We start from the raw sequence: 23,214 nt of genomic DNA, 5'->3' as shown, positions 1-23,214 counted from the left end.
TGAGAGAACTCAATACAATCAGCAACTCAAATCGCCGGTCCGACTTGGTCGTATTGAAAACACATATTCATAACATACTCGCATCACACAAACATACATATTTAAGTAAATAGTTGAAAACGAGAGTGTCAGCATTCGGAGGTGAACGATTTTCTGTTGGGGAATTCTGCCCGAATGGGTGGCTTTCGAAATCATTGGTTGGTCACTGAATGGTCAAGGTTTTCTATTGACTTTCACTTTCACTTACTACAAATATATGTATGTTGTATATAAACTTGTGTAAACACAAACATATGTGAGTATATTCGTTTTCATTGAGCACCAACAAAGTTCACATTCACTTTAACAGTATTTTCTGAAGCATGATGTGTGCTTGAGAGCGGAAAGGGGTGACTGACATGTAAGGCTGCCGCTGAAAGCAACAGTAAAATAAAATTTTATTTTTTTTTTTCGGTTTATGAAATAGTCCGAAGGGTGGTTTGGCAGTTCGGTGTTGGCGCTCACATTTTAGCAAGGCAAACACACAGCTATTTTACTGGTCAGCAGCCATACCAACTGGAACATTTTTATATCGCAACAATGTTTAACGAGAGTTTATAGTTTTGTTCACATAACGGTTGTTTGTAAGTCCTAAAACTAAAAGATTCGTTTTTATATACCAAAGTGATCAGGGCGACGAGTAGAGTCGAAACGGATTTCTGTCCGTCCGTCTGTCCGTTGCAAGCTTAACTTGAGTAAAAATTGAGATATCATGATGAAACTTGGTGCACGTAGTTTCTAAGAAGGTTAAGTTCGAAGATTCGGCCCACTGCCACGCCCACAAAATGGCGGAAACCGAAAACCTATAAAGTGTCATAACTAAGCCATAAATAAAGATATTTGAAATTTGGCACATTGTCATTGACATATTTGGAAGTAATTTTTTTGGAAAAGTGGGCGTGGCCCCGCCCCACTAAGTTTTTGTACATATCGGAAACCATTATATATGTCAACCAAACTCTACATTTTGTTTCTGAGTCGTTTTCTTCAGGTATTTCCATATACAGTTCAAAAATGGAAGAAATGATAATAACCACGCCCACCTCCCATACAAAGGTTATGTTGAAAATCACTAAAAGTGCGTTAACCGATGAACAAAAAACGTCAGAAACACTAAATTTTACGGAAGAAGTGATTATTGGACCAAGAAGCATATTTCAGGAACTACTCCACCGATTTCAATGAAATTCGGTATATATTATTTTCTTAACACCCTGATGACATGTACGAAATATGAAATCGGTTCACAACCACGCCTTCTTCCAATATAAAGCTATTTTGAATTCCATCTGATGCCTTCTTTGTATAATACGAGTATAAACATTAGGAACCAATGATGATAGCGGAATAAAACTTTACACAAATACGGTATTTGATTATCGATCGATTATCACTTTACCATGCGAGAGTATAAAATGTTCGGTGACACCCGAACTTAGCCCTTCTTACTTGTTAATTATTGATCTTAAACATTTTAGCTCGCTTTTTTGTCAAGAGTTTATAATTCATAGTTTAACACGTCAAGCGAAAACGATTTAGTCAACAAATGAATGTAAACCGAGTTTCTAGCTTTGTTAAGAAAGTCCTTAAAGTCACGAATCGCACAAAATAAATGAATTGTCTTGCAGGGTAAATTTTATAACATGTGTATGTATCGGGTGATTTTTTAAACTTGATAACTTTTTTAAAAAACGCATAAAATTTGCAAAATCATCGGTTCTTTATTTGAAACGTTAGATTGGTTCATGACATTTACTTTTTGAAGATAATTTCATTTAAATGTTGACCGCGGCTGCGTCTTAGGTGATTCCATTCGGAAAGTCAATTTTGGGCAACTTTTTCGAGCATTTCGGCCGGAATAGCCCGAATTTCTTCGGAAATGTTGTCTTCCAAAGCTGGAATAGTTGCTGGCTTATTTCTGTAGACTTTAGACTTGACGTAGCCCTACAAAAATAGTCTAAAGGCGTTAAAATGATCTTTGGCCAACTTACGGGTCCATTTCTTGAGATGAATTGTTCTCCGAAGTTTTCCCTCAAAATAGCGCCATCTTGTTGAAACCACATGTCAACCAAGTTCAGTTCTTCCATTTTTGGCAACAAAAAGTTTGTTAGCATCGAACGATAGCGATCGCCATTCACCGTAACGTTGCGTCCAACAGCATCTTTGAAAAAATACGGTCAATGATTCCACCAAGTGCATTTTTCGGGATGCATGGGCAGTTGGCCACCAAGATCATGCGATTTAACGCCTTTAGACTATTTTTTGTGGGGCTACGTCAAGTTTAAAGTCTACAGAAATAAGCCAGCAACTATTCCAGCTTTGGAAGACAACATTTCCGAAGAAATTCGGGCTATTCCGGCCGAAATGCTCGAAAAAGTTGCCCAAAATTGGACTTTCCGAATGGACCACCCAAGACGCAGCCGCGGTCAACATTTAAATGAAATTATCTTCAAAAGTAAATGTCATGAACCAATCTAACGTTTCAAATAAAGAACCGATGAGATTTTGCAAATTTTATGCGTTTTTTTTTAAAAAAGTTATCAAGCTCTTAAAAAATCACCCGATATAATAAACTCGCACGCTTGTAATCATGTATGGTTATCATGTTTTCGGTACTAGTTTGATCGTAAAAGAAACACTTGAACTGATTATGGTGGCATTTGTTGTCACCTTCCAAAGGCAAAGTTTTTATGGTAAAAAGAAGGGCTATCTTCGCAGTTTTATATTTTTGGTAAATACTTTCTTTTCAAATATAAAAAATGTATGCATGTACATATGTGTATTTACTTACATATGTATTGGTAAACTCAAAAAGAAATTTTTTGTTTCCTTCAAAAAAATTTTTCAAAATGAAAATTTTCTACGTTGTCAGAACGTTGAGATAATTCATCAATAATTTCTCATATCCCAAGAAGGTATCTACAGCTTCGATTAGTCACTATTACATATTGCTTTTAGTGTTGAAGCGACATTGAAACGATACATAGTAAATAACTTCGGAGAACATTATTAAGGGGTTATATGGGTTTACGGCTTTAAAAAATCGACTATTTTTATAATCTTATTAAATTCTATAACACTTCTAGAATTTTGTCTTAAAAGACTTTATTTGTCTTTCAAGTTGATCCGAGTAATATTTTCGGAGATACGGCCTTCAGAACTTGTACACTTGAGGCTGGCTAGGCTAAGTGCACCGTCTTTAAACTTGTTTTTCTCGAAACTGTGATTTTGAAGTCGGTTTTCAAGATTTCTCGACAACTACTCAATCGATCTTCATGAAATTTTACACAGGTCTTTGACATTGATCAGCGGTGTCGTTAGCTACAAATGATAAATATCCTGTTTTTTTTAAATCACTTTCTTCTATACAGCGGCTACTAGTTATTTATTCAAGAATTACCCTCTTTGAAGGTAACAAACGAAACTTTTATCCTCTTAATGATAAATATCAGAGAGATTTTCGCCTTGAACCATGGTAAGTGTGAAATCATAGACTAGTCAAGCTTGCGCCGATTTGTATGACAAATTTGAGTATTGCCGTATATAAATATATTTTTAAATAATTTAGATTTCGAATTCATCCACTACCAAACAATTATAAAATAATTGAACACGATTCACAACCACATTAAAAAATGTCGCTTGCAACCACCACAACAACGCCTCTCTCATTTGTCAAACGTCAAAAAGCAGTCATTGAATTTTGAATTTAAAAAGGAACTTAACTAGAAATTGGAAAAGCCGCTAAAGGTGTAATATATATATAAGCAAAAAGCGCAGGAGGGAAAGTGGTGACGAAAGGTATCCCCCTTTTGACGCACAAACCCAAAATCATCACACTCCTAACTACATTATTATTTCTTTGATATAACTGTAAGTATGTTTGAATGTATGTACATATGTCTCTTGGTCGCAAGGGCATGTGCATATAATTATGTCGAAACAAACTTACACTTGCGCGCCAGCAAATCACCCCCTCAATTGAAATACAATTTTATTTTATAATTACATACTCGCACACACATTCTATACTTATGCACAGATGAAGGTGCATATGCATTTGTGTATGGTGCTCTGTGACCAATATTTAAAAAGCGTAAGCGTTTGCTCATTGAGCGTGGCTCGGTGTCTCTGTTATCGCCCGCATTCTAACTTTGACTCACTGCTGGTTATTTGTTTTTACATTTTTCGGTTATGTTTATGATTGATGTGCTTGCGGCTTGTGGCTAACGGTCGTTGCAGGACATGTCACGTTGTGGCATATGGCACGGTTAGGCCTTCTACCCAATTTGCTTTTTCATTATACTTGTATATGTATTTTAGTTTTGGTTGTATGTGATTGTACTTTAAAGTACCAGCAACACTACACAAACACACACACGCATAAATGTATGGGTATTAGTAAAAATGTATGCTTGAGTGAAAGAATTGAGAGTCACCCCCGTGCAAAGGTTTATAGAGCTGATAGCAGTCAAAACACCTTTGACATCGCTACTACGAGCGTACCAGGGTACGTGTGTGCGAATATGCCGACTTGATGCATTATTTTTTCAGTTTTAGTTAGATCTAAAGCTTTTATACTAAACTTTCAAAAATTGTTTATGCTAGCTCTTGTAATATCGTGATCAAATTGAAAGAAAATTTGTCCATTTCATTTCCTTCAAAGTAATCCCTTCCCGGTGCAATACACTTATGCCAACGAATTTTTCAGTCATCATAGCACTTGGAAAAATTCTTCGTCGTAATGGCCATCAGAGCCTTCTTCGATTAGGCTTTTATATCCTCAATTCAGTCAAACGGTGTCCTCGGAGTGGTCATGTGAATTTGCTGAATAGCCAGAAGTTACACGAAGATAAATCAGGCGAATGTGGTGGTTGCGGCACGATATTAGTTGAAAACGTGCCGAAATGATCTCGAATAACCAATGCATTATGAGATGGTGCATTATCGCATTTCCTTGTTCAATAAATTCGGACATAGTCACTAGCAGTACTACCAATTTACAGAAAAAAAATACCGATTCGAAAAATACGCGAAGTATAGATTAAAAATTCACCTTTCAATTTGATCACAGTAGTTTAACCCTAAGATATTATTCTCTTTTCATTAATCATGTTAGAGGATGTCATATTTTCTAAATTAGAAGACAAATAAATTCTGGTTCATGAGTTTTGCTTAGTATTTCTTATGTCGTTAAAAAAAATCGAATTTTTTTATGGTTTTATTAAATTTGGTTGGCAAGATTTCTCGAGCACCACTCAGACTGATCTTCATGAAATTTTACACAGACCTTTGAGATACAGGTCTTAAAGACTTAGACGAAGGATTTTTTTCGATTACAACTACTATGTGAAAAAGAATATCAAAAAAGTCCAGCTTTCAGTTTTTTTCCTTCGTCCAAGTTTTAAGTTCGGGTTTTAACTAAAACACGTATTTTTTCATCCTAGATGATCCTGAAAGGTTGTATTAAGCCAACGCGGTCACATCGTTTTTCCAAGAGGTCACCGGAAAAGGCATCGCAATGGTCGAGCTTAAGATGTTTTTTCAAAAATTTCAGAATTTCTTTGTTAATAGTGTATGTTTGTAAGAACAAAAAATTCTAATAAAATATTTAATTTTTTATATCAGAAAAAAATTGTTAAAAAAGGCTGTTTTTTACCCGAAGAAAATCCATGTAACCCCTTAAAAGAGAATATTAACCCCAAATTACTAAAAAATATATATTTCAACCAACTGATTTTGACTGCACTATTACTAGATATTAGACTAGTTTCAGGCTGAGTGTCAGACATGAATCGGAGATATTCTGCAATTCTTTGAAAGCTTATTTTGAAATGGTTCTTATACGTACGGATGTGGGTCAATTCCTTTTGATATTAAAGGTTTATGCTTGTTTCTTCTCTGAAATAATCTATAATCTATAAATATGTATCTATACTGACTTAAAGAACATTGAAAATTATTCTTCTTCCTCTTTATTGGTGTAGGCACCGTTTACCGACTGAAAATCTTTAGAGAAAGTAAAACGTCTAATATTTTTTCCAGCAATTAATATTGAAAACATATCTCCGCAGCGATTTATAACTGTACATGCAGATGCGTGTATCTAATACAAATATGCTGGATTAAATACAAACATATATGTATAAAATATGTACATATGTGTGTGTTTAAATGAGGTTCTTGGTTAGTAAGCATCATCCTTCTTTGAATTGAAGTAAAATTTCACGCATACGCGCACTCATCATTATCGCATCAACAACACCAACAGCAATATTCCGAACGACGAATTTATATGCGTATTTTTATTCGGTTCACTGTATCGAAAATATATTAAAATAATTACATACGCAGCCACGCGCCAGAAAAGAAATCCACACACACACACGAGTAACCACGTCCATGTGTGCGCGCAGGAGCGCTTAAGAAGCGAAGGTTTTCACTAAAAGTTGAAGTAAGCGAGAACAAATACATGTATGCCTGTGTGTCTGTATGCGTGTGTATCTTTGCGATTTCTTAATTTTCTCATATTTTTATTTTTACTACACCCACAACGCTGTGCAAGTACAGGCGCACAATCGGACAGACACACAAACATATACATACATATGTACATATATGTATGTATGTGTACATGTGCTGGCTTCTCCTCTCATTTGCTCGTTCATCTCTTTTGGTGAAAAATTAATTTCATTTCATATTTTTCGCACTCGTGTAGCTCGCCTCTGCACATCCTTGCTTCTCAGGCGGCGTCTCATTAAGCATACGCCATCTCTGTCTAACACTAATTTGTTTGTTCCCTCAGTTGCTGCGGCCGCTTTGCTGCCGTTGTTGGCTTTCAAGCGAAAAAGCCCGCTAAAGGCGTTAACATGTGTGCCACTGCGTATACACATACAAGAGCGACCTGTAGGTGTGTGTGTGTGAGCGTTTTTATTTCACCCCCTCCTCCACATAATGAATGTGGCGCAATCAAAAATTTCCGTAGAAAAAGAAAGAATATTAATAATGAAATATAAAACAGAAAATGTACATTGGCCGAACTGTGTAACAGTTTACTACGCATATGTATGTATGAAATACATACGTACAATACGAACATGGATTTCAAAAACTAACAGTGTGTGTATTTATGAATAATTGCGTATGTGCGTGTGGGCGTGAGCCTGTAATTAATGCGGCCATCTGTATCAAGAGTATTTAGTTTTATGCATTGCTTGCAACGGAAAGAAACACACACACACACATACATGTGTAGCGGTTTCACAACAGTAATTCTAAAGCGGTTGCTGAACAGCCGATGAGTTGTCACTACACTTCCAGCCTCCTGCACCGGCCAGCCACCTACTCGTAGCTACCTGCCGACCGTAGCTTAAGCCCCCTTTCGCTCAGTGTCCAGCGCGACTGACACGTGCTGTTGCATATTGCAGCCTTTGGCGGTGATCAGCACCGTTACAAGTTACAAGTCCAATTTTATCAATCTAAGAACAGCCAACGCTGCCAAACACACACACGCACACATACATTTCGGGAAATTATTATCGCAGCCATTGAAATGCCGCTATCGGCCACCATTCCCCAAACGCAACCTCCCACGCCCTGCCGCAGACTAAAGTACACAGTTGCCGTCCTGCGTGAGCCAGACCAGACGAATAGGAAGAATTATCTCGCAAAATTTTTCACAAAATATGAACACAAAATAAGCGAAATAAGCGAAATTCTTCGGTAAGAAGGGGCCAGTGCACAAAGAGAATAAAAACGTGGAGTGTAAAAGGAAAAATTCCCAATTTTCCTGCGTCAAAGCGAAAACTTTCTTTATTTTCTATTGCCTCCACCCACCCCCTTCCCGTGTAGTACAAATTTTGTGTGCTTGCTTTTGTTGCCAGGCTTCCCGTGCAATTTCTTTGCCATTCACCCGCGCGTGCCCGCCTTTATAAAACCATCAAATTATTTTCTTTTCCATTTCTGACACTCAAAGCAACAACAACTGTGCAAGATGTGGAGAAATATTATTTTCTAGTTATTCCACGCTTGGTCTGCTACACAGACATGTTCTGGCCGACAGTGCAACCAGCCGTCCACCCGCTCTTCCCCACTGTTTGCCTACAATTCGCCTATTCTTTTATTATCCTTTTAGATGGAAGTTTTTCATTTTTTCGCCTTTCATTTATTTCTCCTCCCTCCCACTGTGTACACAAAGGTTTAGCGAAACTTGTTTGTAGTTTACGGTGAATTAGGTCGGTTGGAAATTTTTATGACTACTGAATTTGGCAGCGTAGTCTTAAGGATTGTAAAAAGCGCCCGTAAATAAAACAAGAGTTACTCTGCCTTTGCATTATTTTTAGAGGCTTGTGAGTATAATTAAAGACTATATAGAAAACATGATTTATTTCGACTAATGGAGTCGATGGATTTTCTCGAGAAACGAAACTATAAAAGAGAGAAAAGAAAGAACTAATAATCTTCTATAATGCTATTCGAGATCTACAACACTAGCGTGTATGTGATCCTTTTCCGTGTTTGCTGATCTTTGGAGAATGAGCTTGTCATACACGAGCTGTGCCCGAAAGTCTATCTGCCTTCACAAAAAAGTTACAAAAGTAAAGGTAAATAAATCGATTATAAACGTACTTGAAGGCCTGTGTTTCTACAGCTTTGGAATGTTGGAAAAGTCGACAACATCAGAAGCACAACCATTATACAAAGTGCCAGACGTACCATCTTAAATAATTCGTCAGTGATGATATACTAGGTAGGTGGGTAGGAGTGCAGCCCTGTTGCATATCGGGCTCAATTAGAACTAGCTGTGCCATTTTGGGGCACTAGTCGTAGACCTTATGTTACTGCTATCACGATTCATCCTCTCTTTCAAACTACTAATGTCGGATAGACATCTTTTTGTAGACATCCATTCAAGGTTTGGTGCTTGATGGATTTCAAGTGTTCTGTGTCGGATTTGCGATAGGGCTGGGCATTCACAGAGAAATTGGAAATTGTTTCCTTATTCTTCAAATGGCCAATGTCCTGTTATAGTAGCAGTTGGTCTGTAGATACTGTTCCTGGACCTATTTAAAAAGTCACTCTTTTCTTGTCATATTCATGGCTATCTGTTTAGCCATATTGCATTTTGTTATATTTTATCATCTATTGTTTGCTAATCGTTGAAATTGTAAATCGTTGAATCTCACAATCGATCCTAGCGGGCTTGGTATCCACTCTGCCTCGGATTCGTTTAGGAAAGCTCCTGCCTTTGCCAACTCGTCTGCTTTTTCTTTGTCGTAAATGTTCCTTTGGCCGGAAACCCAGATTATGTCAGGGTGGAGCTTGTTTTCTAGTGAGCTCAGTGCATTCTTGCAGTTAAGGAGACGACAAGGCCAGGAGAGCCGCCTGGCTATCCGTGCTGCTTTATGTATCCTCTCGTAGTTATTTAATAGTGTTCGCAGGCTTTCTCTATGCCCAGTTCGGTAGACGGATACAAAGAGTTGTCCGTTCGTCGGAATATACTCCCGTGCCTACCCCGCAGTCCATTTTGGACCGTCGGTATAGACTGAGATTGTATCTTCCTCCCTTACTATACCCCTTCTCCATTCACGTCTAGAGGGTACCCTCACCTGAAAGCATCTTTTGAAATCCAGCATTGGGAGAATGTAGTCTGATTTATTGACGTTTACACTGTGGTTTAGGATATCATACTATTTTACATAGTTTGATTTTGTCAAAGAGTGAAAGCAACAGCTTGCTAAGGTTTCCTAATAGACTACCGTAGACCCAAGTTCAATCAAATCAAAATATATTTCTGCTTCGTTTTACCAACCTCATATCTCCAATAGTTGTGGATCTCCTGTTAGTAGTAGGAACTTATAAAGGTATGTTCTTACAAGACCCCCATGACCCACGGAGCTAATACTTGTATTTCCTCCACAGAACTTATAAGGGTATGTTCTTAAAAGACCCCACGATGCAAATATATATGTTCGACAAAATGGTAGAAATATTCCGACAAGTAGATGCAGTATCCTTTTGCTCGCTTTTCTATGAATATTCACATATTCGGGTAAAATATTGTGCCTCCCTGGGCAAGTATGTAGGTAGAAGCATGCTTGTGGTCGTATCTTAGAGCATTATAGTGTGTGTATGAAAATATAAAAGTTATAAGCCCCAACTGTGTTGTATATCAAAATATTTAAAAGCAAATATAATACTCGTATTAGGACAGCGGGAAAGCGGCAAAAGAATGAAAGGCAGAAATTGTAATATCACCGCACATAAGCAAACTGTGTGTGCCTCTGCATACTAATACACATACATACCTACATAGGCATATACTCGTACAACTGTATATAAAGCCACTCATACGAAAATGAAAAAGTGTCGAACTGTAGCAAAATACTTTAATGTAGTGCCTTCGGGGGTGGAGGCGTATGTATGGTGCCACACATTGTGGGCAAAGGCAGGTGGAAGAGTGCGTGGCGAACAACTTTCATAAACGAAGCCGCAAATATGTATGTGTATGCAAAAGCAAAACGAAACAGAGTCAACAAACACAGCTTCAAAGCTTCATAGCTATAGAGCAGTTGGTACTATATTGCTGCTTCGTTGTTGTTGTTCGTTGGAGTGCACGCTGTGTAAATTGCGTTGGAATGTTCAAAATACACACATACATACATATTTCCATATATGTGCGTAAGTGCCTATGCCATTTTGCGTATGTGTGAATTGTAAATAAATAAAAAATAATATTAAACAGTTTACACAGGCATGTGTATGTATGTGTGCACACATATAATACGAGAGTTTATTGATTTTTTATGAAAATGCCATTTTGGTTCGATACCACTTTTGAGCCTCAATACGCTTGTCGATGAAATTGCCGCCAGACGTGCATGTACACGTACACATTCACATGCACGCAGGAACATTGCTAGCTTCGGCTCTAAGCTCTGCGTACTCATAATATTTCGCCTTGCATTGGTATTAAAATTATTTAATCTTTATAGCAGTCGTTCAGCCAGCGAGGCAGTTCGAGCGCAGTTAGCTGATAACCCATGATTTCCAATCGCACTTTGTACACTCAACTGTCAAACTTTAATGTGCCTCACGCCCCCACCAATGCCGCGGACACCGCTCGGCCACCCTCAGCCCATGTTGAGCACCAGCTCGACTGCTCGATGGCTCCACAGGCTTTGCATAGCGATATGGGGTGGTTGTGCGCCTGTATGTATGCTTTCAAGGCATCTATGTATGTATGCGTACGTTTGCATGTGTGTGCACATGTGTGAATTTATTTACAACAATATTTTTTATCGCAAATTTTTTATTATTTTCGATAGCAGCGATTCAAATGAGATACGATAAATTGTGCATAAAGCAATGGCGAATGACAATTTTTAATGAGCAAGGCTATGTACATACAAGTATATCCAAGTACAGTCGCCCCACAAACCCATAATGTGTTTAGTCGAAACTTGGTGCTGACGAACAAATCTAAAGACATATGCATGTGCATGTGTACGTCGTCCATGTATTGAAACTTTGTGATTATTTCATCATAAAATTCGGTAGTTTATTAAAATACACACATACATATATACATACATAAATATATGTATGTACACATCTATTTTTTTTTTCATTTTGTAATATGTAAGAGTATTGTGCTTATATGTATATACTATAACGGTACTCATACTAAATCTACAGACGAATTATTAATATTTGTTTTTATATGAGCTAATAACTGAAAATATGAAAAAAAATTTGGTTTATTGAATTGACGTCAGCTCTCCACCTCGCCAAAATTAAAATGTGGCAATAATGAAAAACAATCAAGAAGCTTTGTATGGCGGATGTGTTAAATGTTACACTCATATAAAGTATATATTCACATATAATACATACATGTGTACAAATGAAATTATTATGTGGAGTTGTGAGATTTGTAAATAAGAACCGAACGAAAAATTAAGTGCATAAATTAGAAAGATATTTCAAAGCTTCTTTTCACAGAAATTGTAATTTTTTTGTAAAAATGGCTTCCGAAAATCCATTATGGAGTTTTTTTCTTTCGTCCAAATTCTAAGTTATGGTTTTAACTAAAACACATATTTTTTCCTCTTTAAATTATCCCATAAGGAGTTAACCTGCCAAAGCGGGCGCATCTTTTTTCCGAGGAGTCACCGGAAATGTCGTCACAATGGCCGAGTTTAATTTTTTTTCAAAAAATTTCAGAATTTTTTTGTCAATAATGTATGTTTATAATAATAAAAAATTCGAATAAAATATTTAATTTTTTATATGAGAAAAAAATTGTTGAAAAAATGCTGTTTTGCGAGGAAACCCATATAACCCCATAATCGAGCATTTAGATGCTAATGATGCATAAGGGTATTCATAACCTTTATAACATATAACAAAATTTCGATCTGCAGACCGTTTTTTTTCAGATCAAAACCAGGGAACACAACTTTAACAAGTCGAAGCAAAACTATTTGAAAACAATTTACGGGTGATCCAAGTAGAGGTACTTTCTTCAGTAGCCTTTTTTTTTTGACAGATCATGTGTGAATCGTGTCAAGCTGTCATGTTATTTTTGTTAAGTATTGTTTGGCATTTCATCATGGAAAGATTTACCCCTTAAGAACTTTTGATGAAAATTCAGATTCTGAAGAGAATATGTTTCAAACGCTTCGTTCAACTTATGGTCAACATAATCGGCCTACTGAGCCTACTATTCGCAACACCATCAGCCATTTTGAGACCCAGCATTCATTATTGGATAATATTCGACCGAATAGACCACATCCAGCACGCAGTCAGGTATAGTGTACACTCTCAGGTATACATGAAGACCGTGGAGAGTCAATTCGGCACCGTTCACAGTAACTCGGAGTGACGTATGGAACGACTTGGCGCATTTTACGTCGGTATCTTAAGTTGAAAGCGTACAAAATGCAGCTTGTGCAAGAACAGAAGCCGCTCGACCTTCCAAGCGACATCGCTTCGCTCTATGGGCTCTTGAAAAGTTCCAAGAAGCCAAATTTTGTTCAGCAATGAGGTCCTTTTCTGGCTCAATGGGTATATAAACAAGCAAAATCACCGCGTTTTACACGAAGAGCAAGCTGAAAAGATTCAAGAATTGCAATTTTATCCAGGAAAAAACTACTGTTTGGTGTGCTCTGTGGGCCGGTGGAATCCTCGGTCCATATTTCTTCAAAAATGATGCCGGTGAGATCGTAAACGTCAATGGCGACCGTTATAGGGCCTGATAACCAACTATTTAATGCCGGAAATTGTTCGCGGCGACGTTTGGTTTCAACACTTCCACTTCCCACACATCGCACATCGAGAAACAGATAGTTTCACGTTTAGGACCGGTCGATTAGCCACCAAGATCGTGTGATATCATCCCGTTAGACTTTTTCCTTTAGGGTAAATTATAAGTCTATACGGACAATCCCGCTTCGATTCAGGAGCAAAACATCACACGTGTCATTCGCCAGTTACCAGTCGAAATGCTCGAACGAGTCATCGAAACGGATGGACCATGTGAGACGTAGCCGCGGAAGACATTTGATAGAAATAATCTTCAAAAAATAAATGCCAAAGTATGTTCTTTCGAATGATATGAAATAAATTTTAAGTTACTTCAAAATTCCAAAACAACGCTTCATCTAATAATGAATAATAATGAATGGAGAGATGAAATAATCCATGAGTGTTCACTGTGGCGAGTACTATCGTCCTTCGGTCTGTCAACTCTTTTTTCTTAAAGGGGTATTCAACTCTAGAAATTTTAAAAAGTCGCCATTGTTTTTATAACTCAATACTTTTGATACTCAAAAATATCTCCCTAAAAGGATTTTTCAAAATTAAAATTATTTCCGAAGTTATAGCCGTTTTAATATCGTGGTAGCAAAAGACGACTGGGCGTAAAACTCCAAACGCATTTTTCTCGAAACTGCTTTTTTCGATGCAGTCACCACAAGATCTGAAGTTCAAACTAGTTCTAACAATTTCTGGACTTAGACTAAGTATCCTCTGGGTACCCAATAAACTGCTGTTGCTGTTTGTAGGCGAGCTAAAAGGAGAAGGCGAAAGATCCCCTCCCCAGAGTTATGCGCTGGGTTTGGGAGCCGCCACGTAAAAAAAAACACCTCCAATGAAACTAGGCGATGAAAAAAATTAATTTGTAATATTTAAAAAAAAATCGAAGGCAAATTTAAAAAATGGATCTCTATTTTTGAATAGCCTTTTTGAAAAAAAATTGCAGCTTCTTGAGATAGCGAAAATCCATTATTATTCTCGATAACACGACCTATTTTACCCATAATTCAATGAAAAAAAATATGAAATTAGTTTTGTTGATTAGTTAATGGTAAAAATATCAATTGCCAAATTTCGGGCATTTTTATTTAGCAATTGAACAAAACAAAAGTTAGTTAACGAAAATAACACAATCTGGAATCATGCATACTACGAGTATATACAGTACTCAAGTTTGGAAATCTGGTATGAATATATACTAGCAAATAGGATCAGATGTGCTCTGTGATATTTGTATATGTTACTAGTGTAAGAAGCGTACACCTATATATAACTTTATTTATACGAAAACAATAACATTATTTACACACTGTGCTAATAACAAACAAAATTTTATATAAAAATTGAATAATTGCCATAGTACGGGTGATAGAAGCAAAGCAGTATTTGTACCAAAAGCAACTTTATAATAAATTAATTAAAAATAGTTTTAAAATGCATAAATATTTTGAAAATTCAATTCATTTTTTTCATAATCCAATCTATATCATATACTATATATAATATTTTTTTTTTGTCCAATGTCTTTAATTTTGATTGCCAATTGGAAGTCTAATCTTCGGATATCGCTGCAGTTCATAAGCGTAATGAAAGTGTACGGTTTCTGCACTTTGTTGGAAGCATACACATGTATATACATTGGCATATTATGTACATGGTGGATTGGACTCACAATGTCTTTGGCTAAATGCTTAAATCTTTTATTTGTGTTTGCTGTAGAAAATTCGTGTTAAAAATATTGTTTGCGTTGTTGCTGCTGGCGCTCCGATTTGCACTGCCTGGCGACAGTGATATTCGCAGGAATTCGCCTTTTCTTCTTATCGGCACCATCAATGAGACTATTGTGCTGATTAGTTTTACGTTTAGTGTGTTGTCGCGGCACCTGTGTGGTTCTCATTCGATAAGAATGTTGGAAGAGTAGTTTTCGCTTGGAAGCACTTGAAAGTTCAACTCGTTTGCATATTCACTTCACAATTGAGCAAGTGTTCGAGACGGCCTTACTGTAATTCCACTATGGCACGCACACATGCCCAAATTCATATGATGTACGTACGTATGTATGTGGCAGTGTGCATTATTTGCGAATTCGATTATCCTTTGTTTGCCATTCACTTCATGAGCATACACACACTGCAAGAAATTTTTCGTTTTCCCTTTTTTTTTTTTTTTTCTTTTTTACATGAACGCTCAACACTTTTTCGCCATTTATCTTTTCTTATCACTTTATCATTATACTGTTTCCCGTTAGTTTAGTGTTGTTTGAGTTTTTATTATAATTCAAAATTACCTTTTTTATTAATTATTTTATTTATGTTTTTGTTTTTAGTTTAAAAAATATATAGAAACACACCAACAACATTCAGATTAGAACCAAAATACATAGAGAGCAGAAAAAAAAATTAAAGTATAGAAGAAGGAGAAGAAGAACAAGAGCCTCTGCTCTATTTGCTGGCAGTTAATTTCCAAACTTACAGAACTTTTACAGGGTGTATCACTTATTTATCATACCGACAAAAATTACACGCGGAAAGTGTAGCCTTACACGGCCACTTCTGTTCACGGACGCGTTTTCTGTAGACTGATTTGAATTTTCCATCTTCAAGCATGGCGAACCATAGTAAAGGCAGTAAGCAGCCCCTCACAACTCCGGCACACCAACACGGCCGAAAGGATACTTCAGAGAGCCAGCTTTTCCGTGCGACTCCCACACAATGGCAACGCATATGGGCACCTCGTGCTGGTATTGGTGAGTGTTGACTCCATCGTGCGGTTACCACCCTTATTAGCATTTCCTTTCGCAAGTGTCTAAGTGCCGACTCGATTGCTGCTAGAGCGCACGGTATTGCTTATGACTATCAACAAGCTAAGTATATACATACATACATATACATAAGTCCATTCAATTCGCTCATTTGTTACTGTCGTATTTACTTTCGCTCTCGAACACAAGAGCAAAAAACGTAAAAAGGATTTGTTGTGCGCGTGTATGTGTGCGCTTGTTTATATTATACTTGTATTTATATTATTTGTTTTGCGGTTTCGACATTTCTCTCGTATGTCATAAGGGGACGATGGACAGAATTCGCATGGAGATTAGATTACTGCCTCCAAAGGGTAGCTCTTTAAATGGTGAGTTTGGCTTCGATTAGAATCAGATAAAACACGATCCTTTGGTAGTCCGACCATAAATATAAGATATTTTATTCTCTAATACATATTTACATACCTATGTATTTCAGCTTGCCAACTAATTGAAATTTCTCTAATAAACATTTCATCTTTTGGTCACCTGCTGATTATCTGCCGAATGTAAACCCAAGGAAGGCCAACTGTCTGGGAAATTTTCTATTTGAAATTGAATTTCAGCTCCTTCAAAAGCTTGTCGGAGTAACTACAATTTTACTGCCTCAAAGCTGCTTCAAAACTTTGGCACTGTAGACGCAGCACTCCATTTAAAATCGTGAGTCCTCATTTGGACAATTGGGACAATTTATAAAATATTAAAATTTACAAATAAATAAAATTATTTTATATAATATACTTATATTGTATTATATTTTGTCTTGCGTACTAGATTATTTACACTCGTATATATATTTACACATAAATGCAAATGTTCACACACACACACACATCCATAAACATCAGGAAGAGCCGTAGTGTGTCGAGCACCACCAAAAAACGTTGGAGAACACAAGTCAAATTTATAATTACAATGCGCCTGCGCGCTCACATTCCAGCGCCGAAGTTAACACAATGTGAGAAACGCTGTTATACGCACACATATGTACATACATATAAATATTGGTGACATTCATACAACTGCATGGGGATGTAAGTATGTGCTCCACACAACTACTGCACCCTGTATTATCTGTCTGTTTACAAGCGCTTGCTGTTTTTTATCAGCGAAAATGATGAAGACAACGCCATTAACAAGGCCAAACACAATTTGACTAGTTGTTGTTATTGTTGATTGTCTGTTGCGCGCTAAACAAATTGAGTCCAGTGTGGGTTGTCTTGTCTGTTGTTGACTGCTTCGTTGACCGGTAAATTGTAAATGGGTTAGAACATGTTTGTATGTGTGTGTGTGAATGTGTGTCACATATATACATAAGTATATACATATGTATGTGTGTAGTCTACAAACGAACAGCAATTAACTAGTCAAAACGTTGTTAAAGGCTGTAAGTTAGTAATTTCATTTCAATCAAAATAATAAAAAACGGGAGTTTTAAAGTTAAGTTTTAAAATTGAATTTAATTTAATTCTATATCCGGTGCCAGTTACCATCGAAACACATACAAATGTATGTACACATTTGACGGGCGCTGCAATGTAAAGAACCAGGCCTACACATTTTAATCAATCATGATTGTTTCCACGTCACACCACTCTTCCACTCATTATTAGAAGAAATTCAGTATTTTGCAGATTTCCTTGTGTTGCTTATGGGCGCGCAACGTGTCGGGCGGGAAGAGAGTGGGGTTGGGGTTCCTAAGCGGCGGTGAGGGTGTGAGCGGCAGGGCATTCAAATGATTGCCGGAAATTGTCGGGCAATGTACGCAATGCAAAGCGTGCCTCAACTGTGGTGGAACTGTTGTAAGAAACTTTATGAGCCATTGCGTAGCGTTGCTTCGACTTTTTAAAATTCACTTAAATTTGTGCTTGGCACGAAATATTCAAATATTTGTGCGTTATTTAGTTTATTGTAGTTTTTAATACGAAAATAGCAGTATATTGTCATGAAAGCAAAATGAATTTGCAACAACAACAATAATGCCAAATAAAAATATGGAGGTAATGAGAATCACAAAACTGAAGGAAATTTATTGCTTAGATAGAATAAATGAGGTTGATTTAGGGGTGACACACACACACACACTTGCACACATTGTGATTGAGCACGCAAAAATGCAAAGTTTTACATTTCATTTCAGGTTTTTATTAAATACATATATCGATTGCGTATGATTATGCATAAACTTGTATGGATTTATATTATTTGCTTTGTCTAAGCAAGGAGGAAATACGATTTGATACCAAAGTATTGTAATTTCTTAAATCTGCTTTGTATACCTTTACATACATATATTTGTATGTATGTGATACATAAATACTTTCAGTTTCACTTTTTGCGTTGCCGCATAGCCAGCAACTCTTTGTACTGCTCGATAGATCCATCCTCGTGCTTGGAGGCGTAACTTGGACTCGGCTTTTCTTTCTCTTCGGCAACTTTTACACGCTCCGTATCCTTTTTGGAGCGTTTGGACTTCTTGATATTGTCACGCACACGTTTGCCAAGACGCGATGTCGCCAGCACTTTGCTTACTTTAGAGCTCTTCAAATAGCGCGAATGCCACGACTAAGAAAAACGAGGCAAACAATCATAATCAGCAAAAATATAAGTATACATTTTCCAAAAATTTATAATATAATTGAATGATGTACTTACTTCGGAACTAGTTTTATCACGTTCATCCTCTTCGCTCGAATCCAGTGATATTACGTCTGCATCCTGCTCTTCATTGGCTGTGCTGGCTTTGTTTGGTGAAGTTGCAAAGGATGATTTTGTGTTTGTGTCTTCTTCCAGATGCTCAATCATTTCCTCTTCAAGATCACCACCTTCGAGCGAGATGACATCATCATTGCCATCGTCCTCATCTTCCAGACTGGGTGCTAAGTTTTCCTCCTCCTTTTTCGGCAGTGCAGTATTTGTGGTCGAAATGTTTGCTTCGGTTGCAGTATCTGCAGAAACATCTATTTTTTCAGCCACTTCCACAACAGAAGGGTTTTGTGATTTATTTGTTTCGGCCGTTACTTCGTTAATTGTTTGTGGATTCGTTGCAGACTCCGTATTTTCAGTGGCCGATGGACCCACATTGGGTTCATTGACTTCCATATGATCGTCTTGTTGATCATTTTCCGTTTGACTTTCGATCAGTTCACCTTCTTCTGGTTCTGTTAGTTTTCGTTCCCGTGAAGTTGTATTAGCAACCTTATCTTCTGTGCCGTTAGCACTGCCGCTTTTAGCACACTCAACTTGTGTTGCTTTCTTTTTATCTTTCTCATTGTGTTCGCCGTCCGAACTGTCACTGATGAATAATGTTTCTGGCTCTGGAATTATTGGTATAACATCTGGTGTTGGCGAACGCGACCTTGTCTCTGCCTTCACATCTTTTGCAGCAGTCACTGATTCTTTATTTTTAGATTTATTTTCAGATTCGCTAACCCCGGATTCGGGCTCCTGGTTGCTGATGCGATAATTTCTCTTCATTTTAGTTGGTTTTGTTGTTTGAGCTTCATCTTCTTTGCTCATTATTTTCACATTTGATTTGCTAGCCGTTTTAATATCAGCCCTGGTAGTTTCTTTGCTCGCCTTCGAAGAGGAAGTTTGCGATTTTTCAGCATCTTTACTTTTCTCGCTAGATTTACGTCTGCGTTTACGTTTATGCTCCTTGGGGGTAGTTCCGTTTGTGGATTTAAGAGCGCCCTTTTTTCCATCACCCTTTTCGGGATCTGAGTCTACTTCGATTTTTGTTACTGGCTCGAGGGCTAGTTGCGAGCGTATGGCCCTCGCACGGGCTTGCAATTCCAGAAGCTCCAACACGCTTATTTGTCCATTATCTGCAAATTAAAACATAACTAGGATTAAAAGAATGCGGACAAAAAATTTTCTTATTTTATTGTTGAAAGAATGCTTTCGTTGTGCTGAGCCAAACTTTATTATAACACACCGTAAGTTTACTACTTAAAAAAGTATTAATTTTTCGTAGTTAAACTTGAGTGTTTCACTCAATATTGTTTGACTTTTTCAGTCATTTCTTAAATTTTGCCCTGTGATACTTACTTTCATCTTTTTCGGCAGGATTTTTTGTGGATTTTTTGGTGTTGTTTTTAGCGTCTGATGCGTTGGATTTTTTCTTTCCTAAAATAAAATATTTGCTGGTTTAAAATCGAAAGTGTTATAAATATATTTATATATATTTTTTTATGAAATATGGAATACGCCCTTGAGGACCGTGAACGCGATGCCTTCACTTCGCAAGTGGGTGAGGAGGAGGAAGACAATGAGCGAGAATTTCGGGTGCTCTTGAATGATAATCAGAGTCTAATGAAGCGTTTGGAAGAGTTCAAACGCGCATGTGACGAACATGAAAAGCATGCACGTAAGCGTTGCAAGCGTCGCTACTACAATCTTGGTTTGATGGCGCGCATCGTTATGGAAACCACAGACGATGAACTCAGGAGTCTGTTAAAGAACGGTGCACGCACATTTCTCATTGACACCGTGACTAGTAAGCGCAACGAATTTGAACAATTGCTCATTCGCTCTAAAACCATAATTGATAAATTTCAAGAGGAAGAGCCCAGAATTCGCATACCAATTGGGATAGCATTGCAGTTTCAGGGTGACTGCTGTCGTATTGGACGTTTGCGTAACAATTGTTCGGTGCTTTTACATCGGGGCGATATCATGACGCTAACTCTCGATGAAGCTTACCGTTATTCCAGCTTTCGAGAAATTGCCTATGTCTTAAATTTGAAATATTATTTCAAATCATTGAAACTTGATGATATTTTGCTGCTCGGAAATGAGGTAAAAGGCAAGATAGTTAAAAAACTTAAAAACAATATAGCGCTGGTAATTGAAGATGCTGGCATAATTAATTCGTATGAATATATCGAGCTACCAAATCAATGCTACTCATTGTCCAACGAAACTTTTCCCGACTTATTTATGAACGACCTTCAGTTGGCCGCCCAATCGAAAGCCGATTTTATCGTATTGCCACGCATCCGCTGTAAGCCATTCCTTCGTACCTTGCGTAACAGTTTAAAAGACGAATATAATTTAAAATTAATAGGCACAATCGATCTAGAATTTATCAGTTCAAAAATGCTCGATTTAATGGGCATCGTTAAATTACTGGATTATGTTTGGATACAAGACATGTTCTGTGCCAGCACTTCCATGCAAAATCATATAATTAACGATTTAATACCGTTGGCGAAATGTCTGAAAAAGCCCATTATAGGAACAATACCATTGGAACGTTGTAGTGACTTTAAGCGATTTGAAAATCATGATTTTCTCTGGCGCATTGATACGATGTTTATACAGAAGAGTAGTTGGTGCAACAAATACCCACTGATTGTGAAAAAATTGTTGCCTCTAAAGGATTTTCACAAAGCTATTGTAGAAAATTCGACGGCTTTGAAAAATATTCTGTCCTCTTACCAAAGCATAGTTAATTTCATAATACGGACAATCACGTCAGTGGAATGTCAAGCGATTGTAATGCATAGCAAATGCGAAACGGCTGCTGTGGCGCTGGGGCGTGTGGAAATTTATTGTCCCGTCTTAATGATGTTGCCTTTAGAAAGTATGGAGGAAAACGAATTTGAATGCAAGTTGAAATTGGCAAAGGCACTGAACTTGCGACGGAACTTGCGTGGTATTCTCTACACTAAAGAAATGAACGAGACGAATCTCAGCCCAATTGAATATGGCATCGAATTTGGGCGCGTTAGTGGCTTATTGGAAACCGGTGATTTTGTAATTACACTGGAAGTCTGCAAGGAAGATGAAGACGACGTTCAGTATGGTATTAACGAGGACGTAGTTATACTTCGAGCTTTCTATTTGCCCCCAATACCTATTGGTGAAAAATTTAAATACAGTTAACAGGTCTTCAATATTGTTAAATTGTTTAACAATAATAAAAAATTCAAAATTAAATGCAAACATTTATATTATTCCGAAATGTTTGCATGCGAATAAATTTTTGCTTAGCTCACCGGCATTAGAAGATGTACCTTCGATTTCACTATCTGATGAGATTTCTTCAAGTGAGATATGTTCTGCAATCAAAAATAACATAAAATTACAAATCAAATCAATATATACATTTGGTCGAACATACCTTCTTGGTGTTCCACATCAGAATCGCCGGATGATTCTGTATCCGACGGGCACTTTGTGGCATTAATTATGGATAGCAATCGTTTGGTAGATATACCTAACAATTCATTCAGGCAGAGCTCCTCAATTTCATCCATACTTTGTTTCTAAGTAAATTTGGTACCATTAGAAAATATTTGCAAAATAAAAAGCATTTAGTACCTTCAAGAAATCTGGAGCTAGATTTGTAATTGTTTTTGGTTTAAGTGATCCAAAAATTTGTTTTACTAATTCCAGCCGGTCGTCAATGTAGTGCGACATGGGATGAAGGGTACGATCTTCTTCAGTTTTTTCCTTTTTTACCTTAATAGGCTTTGGAATTTTACCAGTCTTGGTTTTCTTCTTAGCTTTATGCATTTTTGAATTAACTTTTTCACTAATTTAAAAAATGAGATTACTTTTGTAAATACTCAATAAGTCAGCTGTGCTGAACTAGGGTGGTCCATTCCTTTTGAAAAATCAGAGATGCATTAAAACATGGCACTGTTCGAAACTGTCATAATCTCCACTTTTATCATTCATTCATTTATTCATTAAACTTTATTAAAGTAGCTATATACGATACACTTGTATTTTCGATTGATACGAATTTTTTTCGTTATACACCACATACTGATCAATTTTACGTTCATCTTTCAATTGAATTGTACTTTTACAATTTTGGTATAAATTTATTATAAATGAATTCTTATGCGTTTTGTTTTATTTGTGGAGTAAATTATGCCAACATATATCCTTTTCGTTTAACTCACCCTATATTTTTTAATTTTTGATGTTAAAAAAGAGAGAATTGCCTGTAAATCTTCTCAATATTGACTTATTAAAAATAATTTAATAAGATTTACCATTTTCATATATCAATTATAGATAATTAAAAAAAAATATTAATA

General features: G+C 36.9%; 2 protein-coding genes across 3 annotated transcripts; one reads left to right on the top strand and one right to left on the bottom strand.

Moving 5' to 3' along the window:
* Nucleotides 1-18,281: 18,281 nt before the first annotated feature.
* Nucleotides 18,282-22,758, bottom strand: LOC126763688 (glutamic acid-rich protein). 2 transcript variants are annotated; one of them, XM_050481428.1, is made up of 6 exons: nt 22,487-22,758; nt 22,287-22,431; nt 22,162-22,224; nt 20,210-20,287; nt 18,815-19,986; nt 18,282-18,724 (listed from the first exon to the last, which is right to left on the bottom strand). In XM_050481428.1, exons 1-6 carry the CDS (start codon nt 22,679-22,681, stop codon nt 18,488-18,490), a joined length of 1,890 nt encoding a protein of 629 aa, XP_050337385.1. In that variant the 5' UTR covers nt 22,682-22,758; the 3' UTR covers nt 18,282-18,487. The 2 variants fall into 2 exon arrangements, with proteins under 2 accessions (XP_050337385.1, XP_050337386.1); XM_050481429.1 differs by having other exon boundaries at nt 22,180-22,224.
* LOC126763690 (uncharacterized) lies at nt 20,297-22,048 on the top strand. Its single transcript, XM_050481430.1, has one exon. The coding sequence runs from the start codon at nt 20,360-20,362 to the stop codon at nt 22,046-22,048; it is 1,689 nt and encodes a 562-aa protein (XP_050337387.1). The 5' UTR covers nt 20,297-20,359.
* Nucleotides 22,759-23,214: the final 456 nt, after the last annotated feature.

This window comes from Bactrocera neohumeralis, chromosome 6 (assembly GCF_024586455.1).
Source record: "Bactrocera neohumeralis isolate Rockhampton chromosome 6, APGP_CSIRO_Bneo_wtdbg2-racon-allhic-juicebox.fasta_v2, whole genome shotgun sequence".
NCBI lineage: Eukaryota > Metazoa > Arthropoda > Insecta > Diptera > Tephritidae > Bactrocera > Bactrocera neohumeralis.
Note: the sequence above shows the minus strand (reverse complement) of the source record. Positions and strands in the feature narration are given on the sequence as shown.